General features: G+C 53.9%; 1 protein-coding gene and 1 long non-coding RNA gene across 10 annotated transcripts; one reads left to right on the forward strand and one right to left on the reverse strand.

Moving 5' to 3' along the window:
• Window positions 1-155: 155 nt before the first annotated feature.
• Gm35522 lies at window positions 156-2,176 on the reverse strand. 2 transcript variants are annotated; one of them, XR_373714.3, is made up of 3 exons: window positions 1,555-2,176; window positions 651-776; window positions 156-505 (listed from the first exon to the last, which is right to left on the reverse strand). It is a non-coding gene; the product is annotated as a predicted gene, 35522 (long non-coding RNA). The 2 variants fall into 2 exon arrangements; XR_373713.3 differs by lacking the exon at window positions 1,555-2,176 and having other exon boundaries at window positions 651-1,389.
• A 51-nt stretch (window positions 2,177-2,227) lies between these two features.
• Igsf9 (immunoglobulin superfamily, member 9) lies at window positions 2,228-19,532 on the forward strand. Of its 8 annotated transcripts, none has more exons than XM_030243785.1 (21): window positions 2,228-2,319; window positions 4,936-5,201; window positions 5,437-5,625; window positions 10,168-10,320; window positions 10,944-11,098; window positions 11,310-11,427; window positions 12,270-12,411; window positions 12,520-12,665; window positions 12,756-12,898; window positions 14,142-14,282; window positions 14,753-14,869; window positions 15,061-15,211; window positions 15,408-15,531; window positions 15,763-15,938; window positions 16,189-16,439; window positions 16,638-16,722; window positions 16,806-16,982; window positions 17,253-17,295; window positions 17,541-18,401; window positions 18,652-18,779; window positions 19,012-19,532. In XM_030243785.1, the coding sequence occupies exons 2-21, from the start codon at window positions 5,144-5,146 to the stop codon at window positions 19,191-19,193; spliced, it is 3,540 nt and encodes a 1,179-aa protein (XP_030099645.1). In that variant the 5' UTR covers window positions 2,228-2,319; window positions 4,936-5,143; the 3' UTR covers window positions 19,194-19,532. The 8 variants fall into 8 exon arrangements, 7 of the variants coding, with proteins under 7 accessions (XP_030099645.1, XP_030099646.1, XP_006497119.1 ...); XM_006497056.4 differs by lacking the exon at window positions 2,228-2,319 and adding an exon at window positions 2,446-2,523; NM_001145800.1 differs by lacking the exon at window positions 2,228-2,319 and adding an exon at window positions 2,868-2,915.
• Window positions 19,533-19,553: the final 21 nt, after the last annotated feature.

Raw genomic sequence — 19,553 nt, forward strand, 5'->3', positions numbered from 1 at the left:
GATTGAATTCCAGGATATTCAGGGGGCTACACAGAGAGACCCTGTCTGAGTTGATGGGTCTTCTGATTAGAATTTTGGGTCAATGTAGAGCTCGTTGGCTCTTGCTTCTTCCATAGCTCTAGATCTGACATGCCGATCACATACTTTCCCCCAAATCAGATCTTATGCATTTTACTTAGGCGGCTGCCAGGGTTCAGGGGAGGAACAGGTTTAAGAGAAACTTAATCCGTAGGACAGGGTGAGTAATAAATAAATCGATGGAGGTGACTGATATAAGATACACCAAGGAGGGAACTGGGTGAGATCTCAGGAGATTTTGGTTTCGCTCTGTCTTTTCCCCCTGGTCTGGGATACTGTGTTTATCCATCATCCTCTGAGCCGTATTTCAATTCTACAAAGACCACATAATCGAAAGGAAGACATAGGTGTAGTAGCTTCTTGAAGTTCGTATGTTTCCACCAAGTTGGTATGGGCTGGGATCCCTGCAGAGCCTTGGAAGAGGTACCTGAGGGGTAGGAAAAGAGCCATGAGTCAGGATGTCTTTCCTGTCTTTGAGGGTGCTGCTGTTCTCCAAAGTGTCTTCCAAGAATAAGAACAGGATGTCTCTGGTATAGGAAGATGCATCGGGGGACCATGGAGACCAAGGGTACCTGGCTTTCAGGAAAGCAGGACACATGATCGGACTACTAGGGCAATCTAAGAGGAGGCTCTTCAAGGAGTCGGAGACAGATTCAGTAGTCAAGTCCATGTGCACAAAGAACATCTTCCCTGGGTTTCTGTGAAGGAGATGGGATCTCTTGGAGCTTATGTGTAGAGGTTGAAAAACTAGCCCCCAATGCACTCCTAAGACTGTAAACTGATACTCTAAGGGCCAGGACTCTTGTCTCTCTAGAAAGCAGTCCTTGGCCCGAGGCTGGTCATCTGGGCCTCCTTTAGGTTTTGACCAGTCTGTCTTCAATAAAGGTCTATAACTTCAACTTCTGTCATAGCAGGTGCCACTGCAAGGTGAGGGTCTGCCTGGGAAAACCACTTGGTATCCCTTTTTTTTTTTTTTTTTCTACAGAGATGGGGAAAGCCCATGTCTCATGTCTTTTAGGAGTTGGCATACATAGAGAAACAAATCGTCCCTGTGTGACTGGTCCAGGGATCTCCCTGCAGTTGGCAGAACCCTTTCTTCTCAAAGCCAATCTTTGGACAGAGAAAGCCCCAAACAGCCTGGAAAAACAGGCTGAAACCTGGAAGCAAGTGTACCCTCAGAAGCCAGGATAGTAACGTGACAGTATGTTGTAAGACACTCTTACTTGCCATTTGGAATAGGTTAATGCAAACTGCCACCAAGGTTCCTGCCATGATGATAATGGACTAAACCTCTGAACGGTATGGCAGCCCCGATGATATATTTTTCCTTTATAAGAGTTGCTGTGGTCATGGCGTCTCTTCACAGCACTGCAAACACTACCTAAGACAGCGGTAGTAGGAAAGACCTGCTTCTGCTCCAGCCTCCTTGCCCCTAGTACAAGTTCTTACTGTGGCTCAAAACGCCCAGGCACTTACCCCTAGAAGAATAGTCCACTTTCAGGACTTACTAGAGATGGAAGGCCAACTACAGCACTGGGATCGGATCTGTGTGCTTAAAATCTCCCCTAAGGGTTCGCTCCCGACCATGATTTCAATGTGAGTTTTACGGGAGTCAGACTGTGGCAAGGACAGTATGTTGCTACCATGGGGGTCTTCTGGAGGACCTCACTGGGACATAAATCTAGACAATTTCACATGAGCCTGGTGGGAAAGCAAATTGCAAGCCTGCACCCCCACAGCAGATTTCTAAGGGCAGCTTTATTCTGCCTGTGGATGCAGTGTCCAAGGGGTGATGAAGTGGCTGCCGGTGCTGAGGAGCGCGTAGGGAGCAAGTTTTCTAGTAGTGACTTCCGCTGGATCTGAACGCGGGTCCTGAATGTGCCTAGCTGGGAAATCTTGGGCAAGTTCCTCCTTCTGGTCTGGCCGCTGTTTTCTCACTAATAAAGGAAGCTGCACCCACTTCGTGGGGTCTCAGCGCAGATTACAGGAGCGATAAAGTAAACCATGCTTCTACCCCAGGATCTGGCGGCACCCTGCAAGCATCAGATACTCCGTCCATTCTCTTTCGATCTACCCTGTCAGGGTGCCTGTCATTCCCCCCCCCCCCCGCCCCCCAGGCTTATTTCTCTAGGTTGTTGGAGCAAGAAGCTCTGGCAGCCCCAACCTAGGAGCTCAGCCTTCAGCAAGATACACACAAGGGAGGAGCCTGGGCAAAAGCTGGGAGCTCGCCAACACAGACAGGTATTTCCAGTCCAGTGAGAGGAAATGGGTGGGGGTGGGGATAAAGATAGAAGAGGAGATCAGATGGGCCCCAGACTTGGGTGGATCCCCAGGGAGGGGGCGGGGAGTCGTGCTTTCCTCCAAGTGCTCCTGCCGCTGGCTCAGATTTCAACCTTCGATGCCTCCTTTGTGGCACGCTTGTTCAGAAAGGGGAGAAGGCCACAGGTAGGTTATAAAGGAAGGAGGGCATGCAAGCAGCCTGTAAAGTAGGTAGGCTCCTGCGGTCCTAGGTGCACCGATTTGTCTGACCCAGTAGTCCCTCTGACGCGAGGCGGGAAGCGGCGATCAGCCTTTCCCCGCTTAGTTGTACAGAGCTCCACGAGGGGGCGACCAGAGCCCACGTGCGACCGCGTCTTTCTCTCTCGAAACTACAACTCCCAGGCGGCTCGGGGGTCCCGCCCGCCTTGCTCGGCCTCTGTTGGCTCCAATTGGTCGCCGCGGGAGGGGGGATTGGCGGTCTCCAGGGCGACGGGAGGCGCTCGGGGCATCTAAGGCGGGGAGGCGGGTCCGCCCCCTATTGTGTGGCTGCGAGAGCAGAGCTGTGCTGTGCAGAGCAGGTGAGGGTGGGGGTGTCCTGGAGGGTAGAAATGGGGTGCCAGCGGGGACAAGGGGAGCAGCGTGGAGTTGTGGGGGGAAAGGGGGAAGCGGGAGAGCTCTAGAGAGAAGTGAAATTACCTGGGGGAGAAGAACTAGGGTAGTTCTGGAAGCGAAGTGGAATTACCGATGGGTAAGCGGGGGTTCCCCGAGATCTGGAAGAGTATTAGAGGTAATGTAGGGGGAGTTCTTGGCGGGTTCCAAAAGAAAGGCGTTCCAGGAGCCAGAGAATGCGAGGGAAAAGAGAATTGTTGTGGTAGACTATCAGAAGTGTATTGTGGGCTGAGCCCGGGAGGATGGGGGGTAGGGGATTCCTGGGAGAGCGGGGTTGGGGGGTTGGAGGAGGGCAAATGGGGAATTCTGGAGGAGGCCAGGCAGGAGTGCGAAGACCTGCTGCAATTGGAGATTAGTGTGTGAGAAGCTGGAATTTTGCAGACACTGTGAAAAGTGTATGACTGGGATGGGAGTCTTGGGAGAAAGAAGGAGTGCTGGATGGGAAGACCGAAAGGACCGAGGACGGATGGGGAGGAGGAGTTGGAAGGGTTCCAGGAAAAGTGGGGTAAAATCTGGGGATGCCTTGGTCACCAGGCATTCTTGGTAGAATCACCAAGATTCTTGGTAGAGCCAGAAAAGAATGGCTTCTATATGGTACAATTTGAAGGTTTTCTAGGGAAATCCGGGAGAGCTGGCTGGGTGCAGCAGAAGGCAAGGGGATTACCAGGAGTCAGGCATACGGGGACATTATGCAGAGAGGCAGGGATGATACTGCCCTGTGGAGGGTATTCTGCAGACACTGCTGAATTGTGGGAGGCCAGGAAGAGGGTGGAGGCCTCAGAGCAGAGTCCACCTGGGTTTGCCAGGCCCAGGTCAGGGCCCTTTGGTCCTTTGTGACTGCCTTAGACGCTGGGGAGGGGGGTGGTGCTGGTGGGAGTGCCTACCTTCTACGCTCCAGGATTCTTTTTGTGTCGTGGGGACTCCAAAGCATGTTTGTTTTCTTCCAGATCAGGCCTTTAGGGATAGGGAAGGAAGGGCCTGGCAAATCCTGATACCCCCAGGATACTAGAGGAGGAGTGTGTGGGAGTAATTAGGGTGAAGCACTAAGTCAGGGTGTCTGGCAGCATCGTAAAGAAAGTGGCTACAGCTGCCAGCCCCGGATCTATCTGTCCAGACCTGGAGGATGCTACCTCCCTCTCCCAATCCCCCAGCCTCCAGCAGGTGGGGAAGGCGAGCTCCTCCTCTCCCAAGCCCCTGACTCACTCACTGCCAGAAGCAGTGTGGACTAAGTGGAGACAGGCTCCAGGGCTCCCCACAGAGAATGGGGAATGGGGCGAGGAAAGGGGTGTGGGTAAGGGGCTAGATTCTATCTTAGATTTGCTCTAGACTAGCTATCTGTTTCTGCGTAAGAGCCTTAGGATCCTCACTGGTTGGTCCAAGAGAGAAAGAGGGAGAGGGAGGGAGCATGAGAGAATATGCTATTTGTTGCTTTGTTGATATCAGGAGGAAGGAAAAGGTTGAGGGTCTAGTATGTGATGGTCTTCATCTCCAGGACTTTCCTGATAAATCCTTTTCCTCTTGTGTGAGGAACCCCTAGTTCTCTTTGCTCACTTTGCTAAGGACACTGTAACACTTGCCAGGCATTCCCAGAATTCTCTTGCTTTTCCTAGGATCCATGTCCTTAACCTGTGCGGCCTCCACCAGACAGCACCCCCATGCTCTCTGATGTTCCCATCCTAGCTTAATCCCAGGGCTTCCAGATCTCTGGTTTGGGAGTTAGGAGTGTGGCTGTGGTAGAGTCTGGCGGGAATGAAGCCCTAGAGTTGATCTCCAGCAGTGCCACCCAAAAGATCCCTCTGGTCTCTGTGCGGGTCCCTTTCTTTCCTCTATACCCTCCTTTTTAGTTCCCTATGCCTTGCTTGACCAGAGCGTTGTTCCGTGCTCCTCATCTGACCAACTCTGTTACATTGCCTTATATTTTGCATTTAGATCTGGTGGCCCTCCAGACAGGAACAGCTCCCTCGGGTGTTGAGTGAGCTAGGCACCAACTGGAAGAGTGAGAGCTGAAACGGGTTGCCTGAGGCGGATCAGAACTCAACTGATGCTCTCTGGGATTGCCGGGCAGCGGACATTCCTCCGGCCCCTCCATCTGGGCTCCTGTGAATAGGAGGGGCCGGGCAAGCAGGCCAGCTGGGCTATGATTTGGTGTCTCCGTCTGACCGTCCTCAGCCTGATCATCAGCCAGGGGGCTGACGGTGAGCCAGACCCAAGGGAACCAACAACTCTGTGTTACCCTGGGATATTACTGTTTCGCAAGGGGTTATCTGTGAGAATTTGAGTGTAGGAGAGGGCTAGGGCTGGCTCAGAGAGGTTGGGGTTTGCCCCAATCGTGCAAAGTCTTAAGGAAACTTGAGAGATGTTGATGACGCCTTCCCCCTCCCGCATCTCATTTTGATCCCTTGCTGTTCCCTCGTGCTACCCACCTCATAGGTCGAAGAAAGCCTGAGGTGGTCTCTGTGGTGGGCCGGGCTGGGGAGAGTGCAGTGCTGGGCTGTGACTTGCTGCCTCCAGCTGGCCACCCCCCTCTGCATGTCATCGAGTGGCTGCGCTTTGGATTCCTGCTTCCCATCTTCATCCAGTTCGGCCTCTACTCTCCCCGAATTGACCCCGATTACGTGGGTAAGAGTTGTCCTTAGGTGGGAGGGGGAGTGTCGCCAACAGAAGGTGGGCCAAGTAGGCTGCTCTGTGCCCTCTCCAATCTCATCTCCTGCTCTGCTGCTCTGACTGCTTAGCAAGCATGGCCCTGCTACCCTCCCCCCCCCCCCCCATCATCGTGCTCATCCATTGAGGGACTGACTCATTTGTTTATACACGATGCATGCACACATTAGAGCTCTGCTCTTTTAGCTATGGATGGCGTGTTGCATGGGAGACGCGACAGCTGTATTTCAAGTATCCATCCTAACTTGCTGATTGTTTGACCCTCATCTCATGCAACCTTCCAGACTCCATCTTGATCCTCTAGAGTTTCCCCCACTCAACCCTATGCTCGTCTCTGGATCTGTTATCTGCCGCTCTACGTCATCCCCTTCCCTGCCGACCAGAATGCCAGTTTGGAGGTTCCAGGCTTTTAGGGAGTGGGCTAAAGGGACAGCAGAGTGGGTAGGGATGTGGGCTCTTTGAGTATGAGGAGCATAGACTGATTCTGAGCTGCAGAGAGCGTGGACACAGACAGGGGTTACTGGAGCCGGCTCCAGTCAGTTCCCCAAAGGTATAGGCATAGATAGGATGGAATGGGTCTCTGCTTCCAGAGGCTACAGTAGAGGCATACTGTATGGGTCTCCCTGGAGTCTTCTACTGCACCCTAGCTTGTTCTTAATCCTGGATGGAGCCTTAATCTGAGCGACTTACTACTGTAACGTCTCAGAGTGCCTGTGGGAGGCCCTAAGGATGGATTTGGGCTGCGGGGCAAGAAAGAGATGGTGCTTCGTTTTCAGAACTGAAACCCAGAAAAGGTCACCCGGGAAGATGTTGTTGGGGTACCTTTTCTGCCTCTGGTTTGAATCCTAAGGGAAATCTTGGGATTGGCTGAGCTGAGAGAGGAGGAGGTGCTGGCAGGTGCCCGCCCGCAGGAGAGAGTTTATTTTCAAACTGGGGGCAGTTATTGGCAAACAGCCTACTCGGGAGTGTGTGTGTCTACACAAGCCCTGGGGACTTGATGAAAGGGGGCCCCAATTAGCAGGAGGAGAGAGAATTGGTACAGGCACAGCCGGCCTTCCTGTCTGTGCCTGCCTGTGCCCAGGGGGCTTTGGCTGCGGGGCTAAAGATGGACAAATTCAAATTATTGCCAGGCTGAGGCAAGGGGGTGGGGAGTGGAGAAGATGTGGAAAGGGCTTTCCTTCAGACGCCACCTGGAAGATGTGGGGCTCTGCCTTTGCTCCAGCATCAGTCGGCTCTGGGCTCTGAGCAGACAAGCTAAGAGATGGCTAACTCCCTGTCTACCTGTGGATCTTCTCTAGCCTGCAAACCGTTGTGTTTCAGCCCTACTTCTAGCCTTTGTTCCCATTCCTGCCGGTGAGTGGCCTGTAGCTCCTGAGCAGCCACAGGGTCCTGCTTTGGTGAAGACCCCAGAGGGAGGCCTCTAAGCCCATTAACCCTTTATTGCTTCACAGTTCAGAAGGGGCCTCTCTGGCCTTTGTGCAGGGGACTCACAATTGCAGTTGCTAAGCAACAGGAGGTGGAGGTTGCTGAGGACAATGCTGTTCTGTCATAAACCCTGTGGGCAAGTGGAGGGGAGATGGCCTGGGACCGCCATGAGGCTGGTGGCCTAGAATATGGGGGAATAGTAGCCCTGGGACCCACACTGAAGGCAAAGCTGGTTTTAGGGGCTCTAGAAACTGTGGGGTGGAGGATCCTGGATATGTAAACTAGTAAGGAAGTGGTAAAAGACAATATAAAGAGATCTAGGACTGCTAGATTAAGTAAGCTACTATATTTAAAGCATTTAGCATAGCACTTGGGTGGTGTGAAAGGAATTGGGGACAGGCAGTGTCTGGATCTGTGAGACTGGCTTTCGGACTGTGTTTCCTGGGAGTTTCAGGGATGTCCCAGCAGAGCAGATGGACTTGTGCTTTCTGACGGCCCTAAGTTGCTTAGTTGCTTGGTGAAATCAATTCCGATTGTTCCAAGCTGACTCTCCTGATCTCCCCTTTCTGCCTTTGATCCTCCCAAGCTGTCTGCCTCGCTACATCGTCCCAGAATGCCTCCTCATGGCCCTGGCTTCATAGTGCAGTATGTGGGCACAATCACAGTCGTGATTTGAACTTCTGTGTGGACGGACGTACACTTGTCTGTGTTCATGGTTACATTTAGTGTGGGCTTCTTGCCTTTTCAGAGCCCAGGAGATCAGACTCTCCTTTTCAGGCACTGCATGTAGGCAGGTCTGATATCCCTTAGGTTTGACCTTGTAGGTGGAGGGCAGGTCTATAGGAGGTGTGTTCAGGACACAGGAAGTCACAGAACTGCCACTCTGGTCACCTTGTTTTGAAACACTGCAGCTTTTCTGGACCTCCTAGGGAAGTTGGTTTGTACAACATGCTGCTCCGAGTATTCTGGCTAGCAGACATGAGGATTGTTAGCTGGTGACATTTCCTGAATGGAATCAGAGATTGTGCTCAGTGCCCTGAACATCAGTGGATTCTAATGGCAGCGTTCAGCGGAGAACGCTCTGCCTTGGTGGACCCGGCTTGATCTCCTAATAGCTGCTTGATTTTGGAAAGAAGGTTAACGCCAGTGCCTTCATCGGTGATGGATTTTGGGGAGGATTAAATATGGTGACAGTGTCTAATATTACATAGCTCGTCTTCAGTGCTCAGCCTTTCTGTCTTCGCTCTGGAGCTCAGAGATCACCACGATGAAAGCTCCTATCTTGTGGGACCTGGAGGAGGCTGTGGTCTGGGCTCTGCTCGGCTCAGTGGTCTGGGCTCTGAGTAAGGTGAATGAGGAATCCTGCAGGTTTGAGGAAGGGTATTCTGTTAAAGATTTACCTGGGTGGCCCATTTTTATCTCCTGGGTGGGGATTATACACCTAGACTTATAAGTAGGCCCACCCATTCTAAAGAAGCCACACCCCAGGGACTAACTGAGAGATCACTGACGACTAAGCTCAGTAGCTACCCTAGATCTATGACTCTCATCTTTCCCGTGGCTTCAAGGAGCACACAGGCTGAGTTTCTGCTTCAAATAGGCCACCCTAGAAGTAGAGTGGAAACAGCTTGGAGGAGTGGGTGGTACCCAGGATTGCTACTATCACTATCAGGGATGGCTGGGGTAGGCCGAGTGCTGAACAGGTACATCATCTGGGAGCTATATTTGCCTGTCCTGTGAATTTTAGAAAATACCACTCGTTCACACCAAAGGGCAAAGTGAAGATGGGCAACAGCTAAGTGTAGGGGGTACAGAGCCAGTGGATAACCCTGGTGAGAGACACTGCGGGGCTCTAAGGTGGAAGATGGCAGGGAGGGAAATACTAATTCTTAGGAGGTGGGATCTGCAAGATGTAACAAGTCAGTAAATGGCAAACGGCGACAGGAATCCAGGTTGAGCCAGGCTCCTCTTCGGGCAGCCTGATGCATGGTGGTTGGTGCAGTTCACTGATGTAGAAGAAGAAACGGAGGTGATACGTTATCAGATGAGGGGTGGGGCCCAGATTGAGTGTAGGCTTCTGGTTTCAAAGATGCATCTTACTTATTTGTGTAACAGCCTTTTTGTGAGCCTCCAGCGGTGCCAGGTGCTACACACCTCCCCTGCATCATCTCCTGCCTTCCACCCCATCCCAGTTTCTCCCTCTCTTATTTTGACTGAGGAAACTGAAATTGACAGGTTGAGTAACTTGTTCAAAGGAACATGTGGCTGAGCTGGGCTTGTGCCTGGGTTCTTTGGGGCTGCCAAGCAAGCACCTTACTCACGTAGACTGCACTGCTAGGGATGTTTCAGGCTGTCAGGGTGCCGGGTTCCCTCAGAGGAGGGTCCTGAGGGACTGGGCGAGCACATCTCAGTCAGCCTAGTGGTCTGCTATGGACCATGCTGGGAATGAAAGGTCTTTTTTGTGCTGTGGTGTGTGGCTTTGTGGGGCTGCATGTGGTCAGTCAGCTGGGGCGTAGAGGGGCTGGGCTGGGCTGGGGAGGCTGCTGACGCTGCTGCCTGCCTGGGTTGGACTCTGGCCACTCTAAGGCGCTTAGGCCGCTGATAATAGCTCTGGGAGATTACAGGTTTTGGTAGATGAGGTATGGGTCCCTGGGAGGGCCCCAAACACAGCTAGCGATTTCAGGGACAGAGTCCTCTAAAAGCAGTAGTATCCCCAGAGAACTTATATCTTGGTCTTAAAAAGTACCCCAGGGATGGTGAATCTTGTAGGAGACCAAATGCTGGTTCTTCGCTCCTTCCTCGAACGGTCCGGGAAATACAGAGTATTTCAGCACAACATTTAGTCCGCTCAAGAAGCCTTGAGTGTTTCTGGTCTTGTCTGGGTCTCAGCTAAACATAGCATTCTGCCCTCAATGGCCTCATTTCCTTCTGCTGCTCTGGAGACCCTCACACTTGGATGACAGACCTAGGCTATTCTCAACCTCTGGGAATGACCAGTGTGACCAGGACTGGAAAGCTTTTACAGAGCCCCTTCCTTCATTCAACACCCTTGATTCAGGACTTCCCTCCTCACAGGACGAGTCCGGCTGCAGACAGGAGCATCTCTCCAGATTGAGGGGCTCCGGGTGGAAGACCAGGGTTGGTACGAGTGCCGTGTGCTCTTCCTGGACCAACACAGCCCTGAACAGGATTTTGCCAACGGCTCCTGGGTGCACCTGACAGTCAATTGTATGAAGTTGGGGAGCAGGTGGTGACAGTAGGGGGAGAATGATGGGGACCCTGGTAGTGAAGGGAATGAGCGAGTTCTGTGCCCTACCCATCCTGGCATGTGCTCACCATGCTAGCTCATTTACGGCTTGCTTCTTACCTCTGCCCTCCCTCACACCCTCAGTTCTTCAGATAAAATCCAATCAGCCCATAGGCTCTGAGTCGGGAACTTTCACTCCTTGGTCAAGGTCATAGTTAAGGTATATTGGGCCCTGAATGATGCAGCTCACCCGTGCATAGTTTCTCCCTCTCCACTAGAAGGGAGGCAGTTGTAATCATTCCCATTTCATAGGTGAGACTGAGGCAGAGAATCAGGTAGAGGTAGTGTGATGAGTCTAAGACCCGCCCCTTCTGATTCCCAGACTTCCCTGGGCACTCGGCTCTGGCTCTCCCCCTAGTTCCCGTCATGCAGCCTGTGTTCAGCTGTAGCAGTGTTGGGATGGTCCTGGTAGACAGGTGACCCTGGGCTAGTCCCGTGTACCCCGGGAGCCTCCAGCTCTGAGAGGAGTTCTCCGTGGGTTTTGAACTCTGCTTTGTGGGATGATAGCCTTTCTGGCAGCCCCTGATGCCTCTTTCCCTCACAGCGCCCCCTCAGTTCCAGGAGACACCTCCCTTAGTTCTGGAAGTCAAGGAGCTGGAGGCGGTTACCTTGCGCTGTGTGGCCCGTGGCAGCCCTCAGCCTTATGTGACTTGGAAATTCCGAGGACAAGACCTTGGCAAGGGCCAGGGTCAGGTGCAAGTGAGTGGGTCAGCTGGATTGGGAGGACCAAAGGGGAAGAAGGCAGGAGAGGAACAGAAGCCAAGCCCGGGGATGGGTCGGAGGAGGGAGGGGTTTTCCATCGGCTTCCCCGAGGTTGAGGCGCTGTCTCCCTCTGCTGGCCAGCTCTGGAACTGCAGGGTCTGAGGCTGACCAAACAGGAAGGGCCTTTCCTTAAAGATTCCTTACCTAGGTGCAGAATGGAACACTGTGGATCCGTCGGGTGGAGCGAGGCAGCGCTGGAGACTACACCTGCCAAGCCTCCAGCTCCGAGGGCAGCATCACCCACGCCACCCAGCTGTTGGTGCTAGGTGCACTTTGGTGGAAGGGCAGGGGAACCGGGCCACCTATAGTAGAAGACATGATCTCTACGGGGGTGAGGGTGGGGTGAGGGGGTGAGTACACGGAAGATTGGGAGGAGGCTCATATTTGAGGGACCCCTGTAGGGTGAGAGAAAGGATGAAGAAACGGTCAGCTTAGTGCCCAGCAGTGCATTACAGTGGAAAGGAAGGGGTGCTAAGGGTTAGCCCATGAATCGTGGGACCCTCCTGAGTCCTGGTTTTGTGATCTCAAAAAAACAAAACAAAACAAAACAAAAAAAAAAAACCCAGAGGTTCTTATCAACCTCTCCCAGGACTTTGACATATCGCCCATGTGTGCTGAGCTCTTCCTTTTGGAAGGAAAGGCAAATGAGGCACGCGAGGCAGACATCCATCTTCATAGCGCCTGTGGGCGAGAACCGATTAATTGATGGCCCACTGCAGTATCGTTCTCCTTGGTACTTGAGAAGTACAGCCCTGGGTAATACAGTTAAAGCCAGAGACCCTGACATGAGGAAGGCCCACCAGGAAGTCTCACCTCCCTTTCTGACCTCCCTGGACCCTCCCGCACATACAGTTTCTCAGCAGAAGGAATCAGGGTGGGTAGGCTTGCCTGCCATGCCTCGTGAAACAGGGCTGACTTGGAAAAGCGAGTGGCCTCTGGAACAGGATGGGCTTTTATCACACATCCCAATTCGGGTCCTTAAGGTCCTGTAGCAACTTGGCCCATGACTACAAAGGGCAGAACCAGGAAGAGGTGTAGAAAGGCCCTGAGGGTTCTGGGAATTCCGGAATGGGCTGAGGACACCTTTCTGCCTTGGTACTTCTCCCAGGACCCCCTGTCATTGTGGTGCCCCCCAGCAACAGTACAGTCAACTCCTCTCAGGATGTTTCCTTGGCCTGCCGGGCTGAGGCATACCCTGCTAACCTCACCTACAGCTGGTTCCAGGATGGTGTCAATGTCTTCCATATCAGGTAGGGCAACCTATCTCTTGGGTAGTGGAGGCAGGGGATTGATGTGTAGTCTCTGGGAGAGCTCCTTGTCTAAGGACTAGGTTCCTCCTCACACATACCATATTGCAGCCGCTTACAGTCTCGAGTGCGCATCCTGGTAGACGGGAGCCTGTGGCTACAAGCCACTCAGCCTGATGACGCCGGCCACTATACCTGTGTTCCCAGCAATGGCTTTCTGCATCCACCGTCAGCTTCTGCCTATCTCACTGTGCTCTGTAAGTCCCCATGCTCCTTCCACAGCCTGCTCCTCCGCACTGAGACAGACTGATGACCTTGTCCTCCAACTTGTCTCTGCATTCCTCCAGACCCAGCCCAGGTGACAGTCATGCCTCCCGAGACACCCCTGCCCACTGGCATGCGTGGGGTGATCCGGTGTCCGGTTCGTGCTAATCCCCCACTACTGTTTGTCACCTGGACCAAAGACGGACAGGCCTTGCAGCTGGACAAGGTACAGGCTTGTGACAGGGGATGAAGGTCTTGGCTAGGTGTTGTTTTTGTCAGAGGGCCAGCTGCAGCTCAGCGGGAGGCTGAGTTTAATTCAGCGCTGTGGTTGGGAAACATGTTTCTTACCAGATGCCAGTGTTAGGCAGTGACTGTGGAGGTGAGAAGAAGTATCCATTTCCCCAGAAGAAGTATCCATCCTTGGAGTGTTGCCTTGAGGCAGAGCTGCCACAGAGACTCTGCTGTCAGGCCAGGGAAGGAACAAGGCTTTTGTTTTTAGGTCCGGTTGGGGATAGACCAGTAACAGATCCTGGGCCTTTGGTGAGGTGGTAGGTCTTGAAGAGTGAGCTGTCATTCCATGCAGAAATCCCTTTGCAGAGGCCGTATAGTGTGCTGACAAAGTGATGAATCGGGCAGTGAGGGGGAGCCGCAGCTGGCACCTGTAAGGACTTGAGAGGTGTAGAAAAGGCTGGAAAGACAGGTTGGGTCCTAGAGGAAGAACTGCGTGCCAGCTTAACATGACCTCATTCCGAGTTGATTGGGATCTTTTGTTTGTCTGAGGAGACTATAAATTCTTTGAGGCATCCTGTCTTTCCAACTGAGAGTCTCTGGGGCTGTAAAGTTGTAGCACTTGGTGAATGTGTCATTGAAAGTTTAAAAAAAAAATCAGCAGTGAATTTTGGCTGGCGGTGGTGTTGTGGTGTTAGGACCGTGGTTAGGAGTTGTTAGGAGCAGAGCCCCAAGGCTGTGAAGTGGCCAGTGTGAGTCCAGGTGAGGGGTTACTCAGTCTGAACCAGAGAGGGCCTGAAAACAAGACAAGACAGAGCCAAAGCTTTCCTGCTCGGTCCAGAATGACAGACAAGTTAGATGCAGAGAGCGAGGGGCCACGCTTCATCTAGGAGAAGGGGAGGTTTTCTTATAGAAGTGGATTGGGAGATGCAGAACTGAGCAACGGAGTGCCGAGAGGGACAGTCAGAGTATCCACATGGCTCAACTCGAGGGAAGCCATTCACACTATTCTCTGTGAGTGACACCAGAGCTGTGTTGTCACCGTCTCACATCCCCTGATGGAACAGACAGAAGTGGAGGACCAGAGTCCAGAGAGAGGGTCAGGCCAAGACCCAGAGCCGATGGGTTGATTTCCTGAAAAGAGTTTCCTGTCTCTCCTCCTCTCTCGAGTTGCCTCTCCCCACCCCAGCTTTGCCTCTGTTAAGTTTCTCTCTCTATTTGTCATTTCCTCTGCCCTCTAGTTCCCTGGCTGGTCCCTGGGCCCAGAAGGTTCCCTCATCATTGCCCTGGGGAATGAGAATGCCTTGGGAGAATACTCCTGCACCCCCTACAACAGTCTTGGTACTGCTGGACCCTCCCCTGTGACCCAGGTGCTGCTCAAGGTGAGGCCCACAGCAAACCTGCTGTGGTACGGCCAGGTGGCTGAATGTGTGTTCTGAACCATGTCAGCAGGGTGGAGTGAGGCAGAGAGCTGTGGGAGGGGCTCCTACCGTCTGTTTCTTGCGGTGGTCATAGCAACAGCCAGCAGAATACACAGAGATGATACTGGGCAGTAGGACATCAGTCACGAACACATTCACGAAATGAGATATCTGTCTCGTCTCAGTCCCACAGGGAATAGAGCAAAGGGGAGAGAGAGCATGATCTGTAGAGATTCAGCTATCTCAGAGAGTCCTGCTCCAGCCCGCCATTACCCAGCAGTCCTACCTGCTGGGGGCAAAGACACAGAACTAAGAGATGGAGAAGGAGACTAAGACATTATGACAGGCACCTGGGAATGGGGGACACCAAAGCTTAGAGGTGGAAGAGAGGCTGTGAAAGAGGCCCCTCCCAATACAGATCTGGCCTGCAGGCTCCCCCGGCTTTTATAGACCAGCCCAAGGAAGAATATTTCCAAGAAGTAGGGCGGGAGCTACTCATCCCGTGCTCCGCCCGGGGAGACCCTCCTCCTATTGTCTCTTGGGCCAAGGTAAGGCTCCCTGGTCCTGACTCAGCTCTACCTGGGTCCGTGCCCACTCTTTCCCTGGCTGTGTTTTTGGAAAGGAGGTTCAGGTTTTCACAGGCAACATGGGGAGGGGCACAGGTTACTTGGAGAGATGAGTGGCCCCCTTGGTGAGGGGTGGCTGCCTGTGTCTTCAGGGCTGACCAGTGGTTCTGTAGGTGGGCCGGGGGCTGCAGGGCCAGGCCCAGGTGGACAGCAACAACAGCCTCGTCCTTCGACCCCTGACCAAGGAGGCCCAGGGACGATGGGAATGCAGTGCCAGCAATGCTGTAGCCCGTGTGACCACTTCCACCAATGTATATGTGCTAGGTTAGTGGCCCGGGAGGGGGCTGGGGCTGGGGAGCCACAGGGAGATGGGAGTATTGTTTTGGGGGGTATAGATGGGTTTTGTGGGTATGGGATTCCCCTAAGGTAATGGGTGGAGAAGAAAAATCTCCAACTTACTCTTCCTTAGCCCTACTTCAGGGTCCTGATCACCCTTCCTCCCTCCATTCCCCCTACCCAGGCACCAGCCCCCATGTCGTCACCAATGTGTCTGTGGTACCTTTACCCAAGGGTGCCAATGTCTCTTGGGAGCCTGGCTTTGATGGTGGCTATCTGCAGAGATTCAGTGTCTGGTATACCCCACTGTGAGTGATCCGTTCCTGACTTCACCCTGGACCTACCTGGCCCTCTGCCCTTTCTCCCGTCCCTCTCTATGCCTAGCCACATGCTAGCTCTCTGGCTCATTTTCATAGATTCTTAACATTCAGGGCTGAGGTTCTGAGACTTTGGTGTTTGAGCAGAGGGGTGAGGTTGGCTCTCTAGACCCCACACCATCCCAATCTTCCTTGCTGACAAGATCTTCCTACATCCCCCAGAGCCAAGCGTCCTGACCGAGCCCACCATGACTGGGTATCTCTGGCTGTGCCTATCGGGGCTACACACCTCCTAGTGCCAGGGCTGCAGGCTCACGCGCAGTATCAGTTCAGTGTCCTTGCTCAGAATAAACTGGGCAGTGGGCCCTTCAGTGAGATTGTCCTGTCTATACCAGAAGGTAAGAGGTCCCCAGCTCCGTGCGGTACAGAATAGGATGAAGAAGTGCAGGATGCATGGGATGGGTGGGGAGACCTGGGAGATGGGGCGAGATGCTGAGCAGCTTGGGGTTCACATAGGATACAGAAATGCTATAGCAGAATATGTGGGTATTTGGCGTTGGGGAATGACAGGGTGGAGGGACAGGATGCAGGACTCTGAGACTCCCAACCCTCCTATCCCTCACTTGTCTGTCTCCCTGTTCCATTTAGGGCTTCCTACCACACCGGCTGCCCCTGGGCTTCCTCCAACAGAGATACCACCTCCCCTGTCCCCTCCTAGAGGTTTGGTGGCAGTGAGGACACCCCGGGGGGTACTTCTGCATTGGGATCCCCCAGAACTCATCCCTGGGAGGCTGGATGGCTACATCCTGGAGGGACGGCAAGGCTCCCAAGGCTGGGAGATCCTGGACCAAGGTGTGGCGGGCACAGAAATCCAGCTGCTGGTGCCTGGCCTCATCAAGGTGCGTGCTGGAGGCAACATAGCGAGGGAAGGGCCAGTCTCCTCTTCTTTCCTAATTCCCTCTTCTCATCCTGACTTGGCCATTTTCACCTCCTGTCCTACCTCATTCTTACCTCCCAACTGCAGTCTTCACAAAAGGGACTATGGTGGGCAGTGCTGGTCCTGATCTGCTCCATGGCCCTCCACCTCTAATTCCCAGGACGTTCTCTATGAGTTTCGCCTCGTGGCCTTCGCTGATAGCTACGTCAGTGACCCCAGCAACGTAGCCAACATCTCCACTTCCGGTGAGAACCCAGTGTGGGGAGGATGAAAGTTGCTGGGGGTCCTATGGGGATTCTCCGTCCACTGATCCTCTCGCCCCGCCCAGGCCTGGAGGTGTACCCCTCCCGCACACAGCTACCAGGTCTCCTGCCCCAGCCTGTATTGGCTGGTGTTGTGGGTGGAGTCTGCTTCTTGGGCGTGGCGGTCCTTGTGAGCATCCTAGCTGCCTGCCTGATGAATCGGCGCAGGGCTGCCCGACGCCACCGAAAACGTCTGCGCCAGGGTAGGTGCCATCACTCGCCTTGCCTAGGCTGCTCTTTCCCTTCCACCCTCATCACCGGGGTCCTGAGGTACTCCTAGGCCACTTGAAGGGTTGGCCACTCACCGGCTGTCTGTCCCTTTTGCATGGTCCTGGGCAGCATCCTTCCTTCCATTGTGGTACCTGGCCCCGCATACCCTTTCCTGTTAGTTGGGAATGGGGCTGAGGGTTACATTCCCCCGGGGCTCCGGAGGCTCTTTACCCAGATCACTTGCTGCTCCCCCGTCCTTACAGATCCGCCTCTGATCTTCTCTCCACGTGGGAAGTCAGGCTCACAGTAAGTCCCTTTACCTTTTGTGGCTAACTCCTGTCTTCCCACCGCTTCCCATGTTTACCTTCAGAAGAAATTGGAAATTCAAGGGAAGTGGGAATAGGAGTGTGTTGGCCCCAGGACTAGTGCTACACCATTCCTCTTCCACACCCACCACCTGGCCCTGCCTGCCCTTGCTTGCTCTCCCTAGCTCTGCCCTGTTGTGCGACAAGCCTCGCAAAGCCAGACCCCAATCTTCTGTCCTTCTTCAGCTCTGCTCCTGGCTCAGGCAGCCCTGACAGCGTGACCAAGTTCAAGCTCCAAGGCTCCCCAGTTCCCAGCCTACGCCAGAGTCTGCTCTGGGGGGAGCCTGCTCGACCGCCTAGCCCTCACCCGGATTCTCCACTTGGCCGGGGACCCTTACCATTAGAGCCCATTTGCAGGGGCCCAGATGGGCGCTTTGTGATGGGACCCACTGTGGCCCCCTCACAAGAAAAGTTATGTCTGGAGCGCTCAGAACCTCGGACCTCAGCTAAACGCTTGGCTCAGTCCTTTGACTGTAGCAGTAGCAGCCCCAGTGGGGTCCCACAACCCCTCTGCATTACAGACATCAGCCCTGTGGGGCAGCCTCTTGCAGCCGTGCCTAGCCCCCTACCAGGTCCAGGACCCCTGCTCCAGTATCTGAGCCTACCCTTCTTCCGAGAGATGAATGTGGACGGGGACTGGCCACCTCTTGAGGAGCCCACGCCTGCTCCGCCTCCAGATTTCATGGATAGTCAGCCCTGTCCCACCTCATCTTTCCTTCCACCACCAGACTCACCTCCTGCAAATCTCAGGGCAGTGCTTCCTGGGACACTGATGGGGGTCGGGGTCTCCTCAGAGCCCCCTTACACAGCTTTGGCTGATTGGACTCTGAGGGAGCGGGTCTTGCCGGGCCTTCTTTCTGCTGCCCCTCGTGGTAGCCTCACCAGCCAGAGCAGTGGGAGGGGCAGCGCCTCCTTCCTGCGCCCTCCCTCCACAGCCCCCTCCGCAGGGGGAAGCTACCTCAGTCCAGCTCCAGGAGACACAAGCAGCTGGGCCAGTGGCCCAGAAAGGTGGCCCCGCAGGGAGCATGTGGTGACAGTCAGCAAAAGGTAAAGGCAGTATCCACTCGTTCTTGCCCAGGCCCTCCACCCTGCCCTGTCATTCCAGATCACCGATATCCCCACCCCCATACTCTTCCCCTTCCATTGTCCACTCCCACCCTGAGACCAGAAGACCCCTTATCTTGGAAGTTCTGCTGAGGTCCAGGAAGTGCAATCTGCTTTAGAGGAACCTCCGTTCACACTTTTCTGGTTACCGGCTACTCCTCTGCCCACGCTTCCCACCTGTCCTTTATAACAGGAGGAACACCTCTGTGGATGAGAACTATGAATGGGATTCGGAATTCCCAGGGGACATGGAGCTGCTAGAGACCTGGCACCCAGGCTTGGCCAGTTCTCGGACCCATCCTGAACTTGAGCCAGAGTTAGGTATGTGGCCCTCTAAGCTGGCTGTGCTCTCCCACACCCGCTCTCCCATGCTCTGAGCTGGTCTGTTTGTTTCCCAGGCAATTCCTGAGTCTCAGGCTCCCTGCCCTGCAGCATCTCTTGTTCCCTAGGCTCCCTGTGCTGCACGCAAAGGCCTTTTGGAGCCTCAGGACTCAGCCCTTCAGCCAGTGAGTCACGGCATCTCTTCTCACACAGTCCTGTCTTCCCCTTGAAGGTGTCAAGACTCCAGAGGAGAGCTGTCTCCTGAACCCAACCCATGCTGCCGGCCCCGAGGCCCGCTGTGCTGCCCTTCGGGAGGAATTCCTAGCTTTCCGCAGACGCAGGGATGCTACCAGGGCCCGGCTACCAGCCTATCAGCAGTCCATCTCTTACCCTGAACAGGCTACTCTGCTATGAGCCCGCTTAGTGTGAAACTAAGAAAGGCTTATATGGATTTGCAAAGGAGTCCAAGACTTTGGCTCCAAGCTGGGGCACTGCCCCTACCTCTCTGTGTCTCGGTGGCCTGGTGGTAGGCTTGAGTGAGCTTGGTATAGAGTTGGATGTACTGACTCTTTAATTAGTCTGGGAGCTGAACAGGAATGTGTGTGTGTGTGTGTGTGTGTGTGTGTGTGTGTGTGTGTGTGTGTGTGTGTGCGTGCGCGCGCGCAAGCGCGCGTTCGAAAGTGGTGTTTATGGTGTGGGTGCAGGTTTCTTTTTTTTAAAAAACAGGTGAATAATAAATGTCTGGAAACCGTTTCTCTGTCACCTCTCTTTGTG

The sequence above is a fragment of the Mus musculus genome, chromosome 1 (genome assembly GCF_000001635.26).
Source record: "Mus musculus strain C57BL/6J chromosome 1, GRCm38.p6 C57BL/6J".
Classification (NCBI taxonomy): Eukaryota; Metazoa; Chordata; class Mammalia; order Rodentia; family Muridae; genus Mus; species Mus musculus.

Excerpts from the sequence above, each read along its gene's own strand:
- Igsf9 (XM_030243785.1), top strand. The coding sequence starts at position 5,144 with ATGATTTGGTGTCTCCGTCTGACCGTCCTCAGCCTGATCATCAGCCAG. Across the intron at positions 11,428-12,269 it reads CACCCAGCTGTTGGTGCTAG|GACCCCCTGTCATTGTGGTG; the intron begins GTGCACTTTGGT and ends TACTTCTCCCAG. Across the intron at positions 18,780-19,011 it reads TGAACTTGAGCCAGAGTTAG|GTGTCAAGACTCCAGAGGAG; the intron begins GTATGTGGCCCT and ends TTCCCCTTGAAG.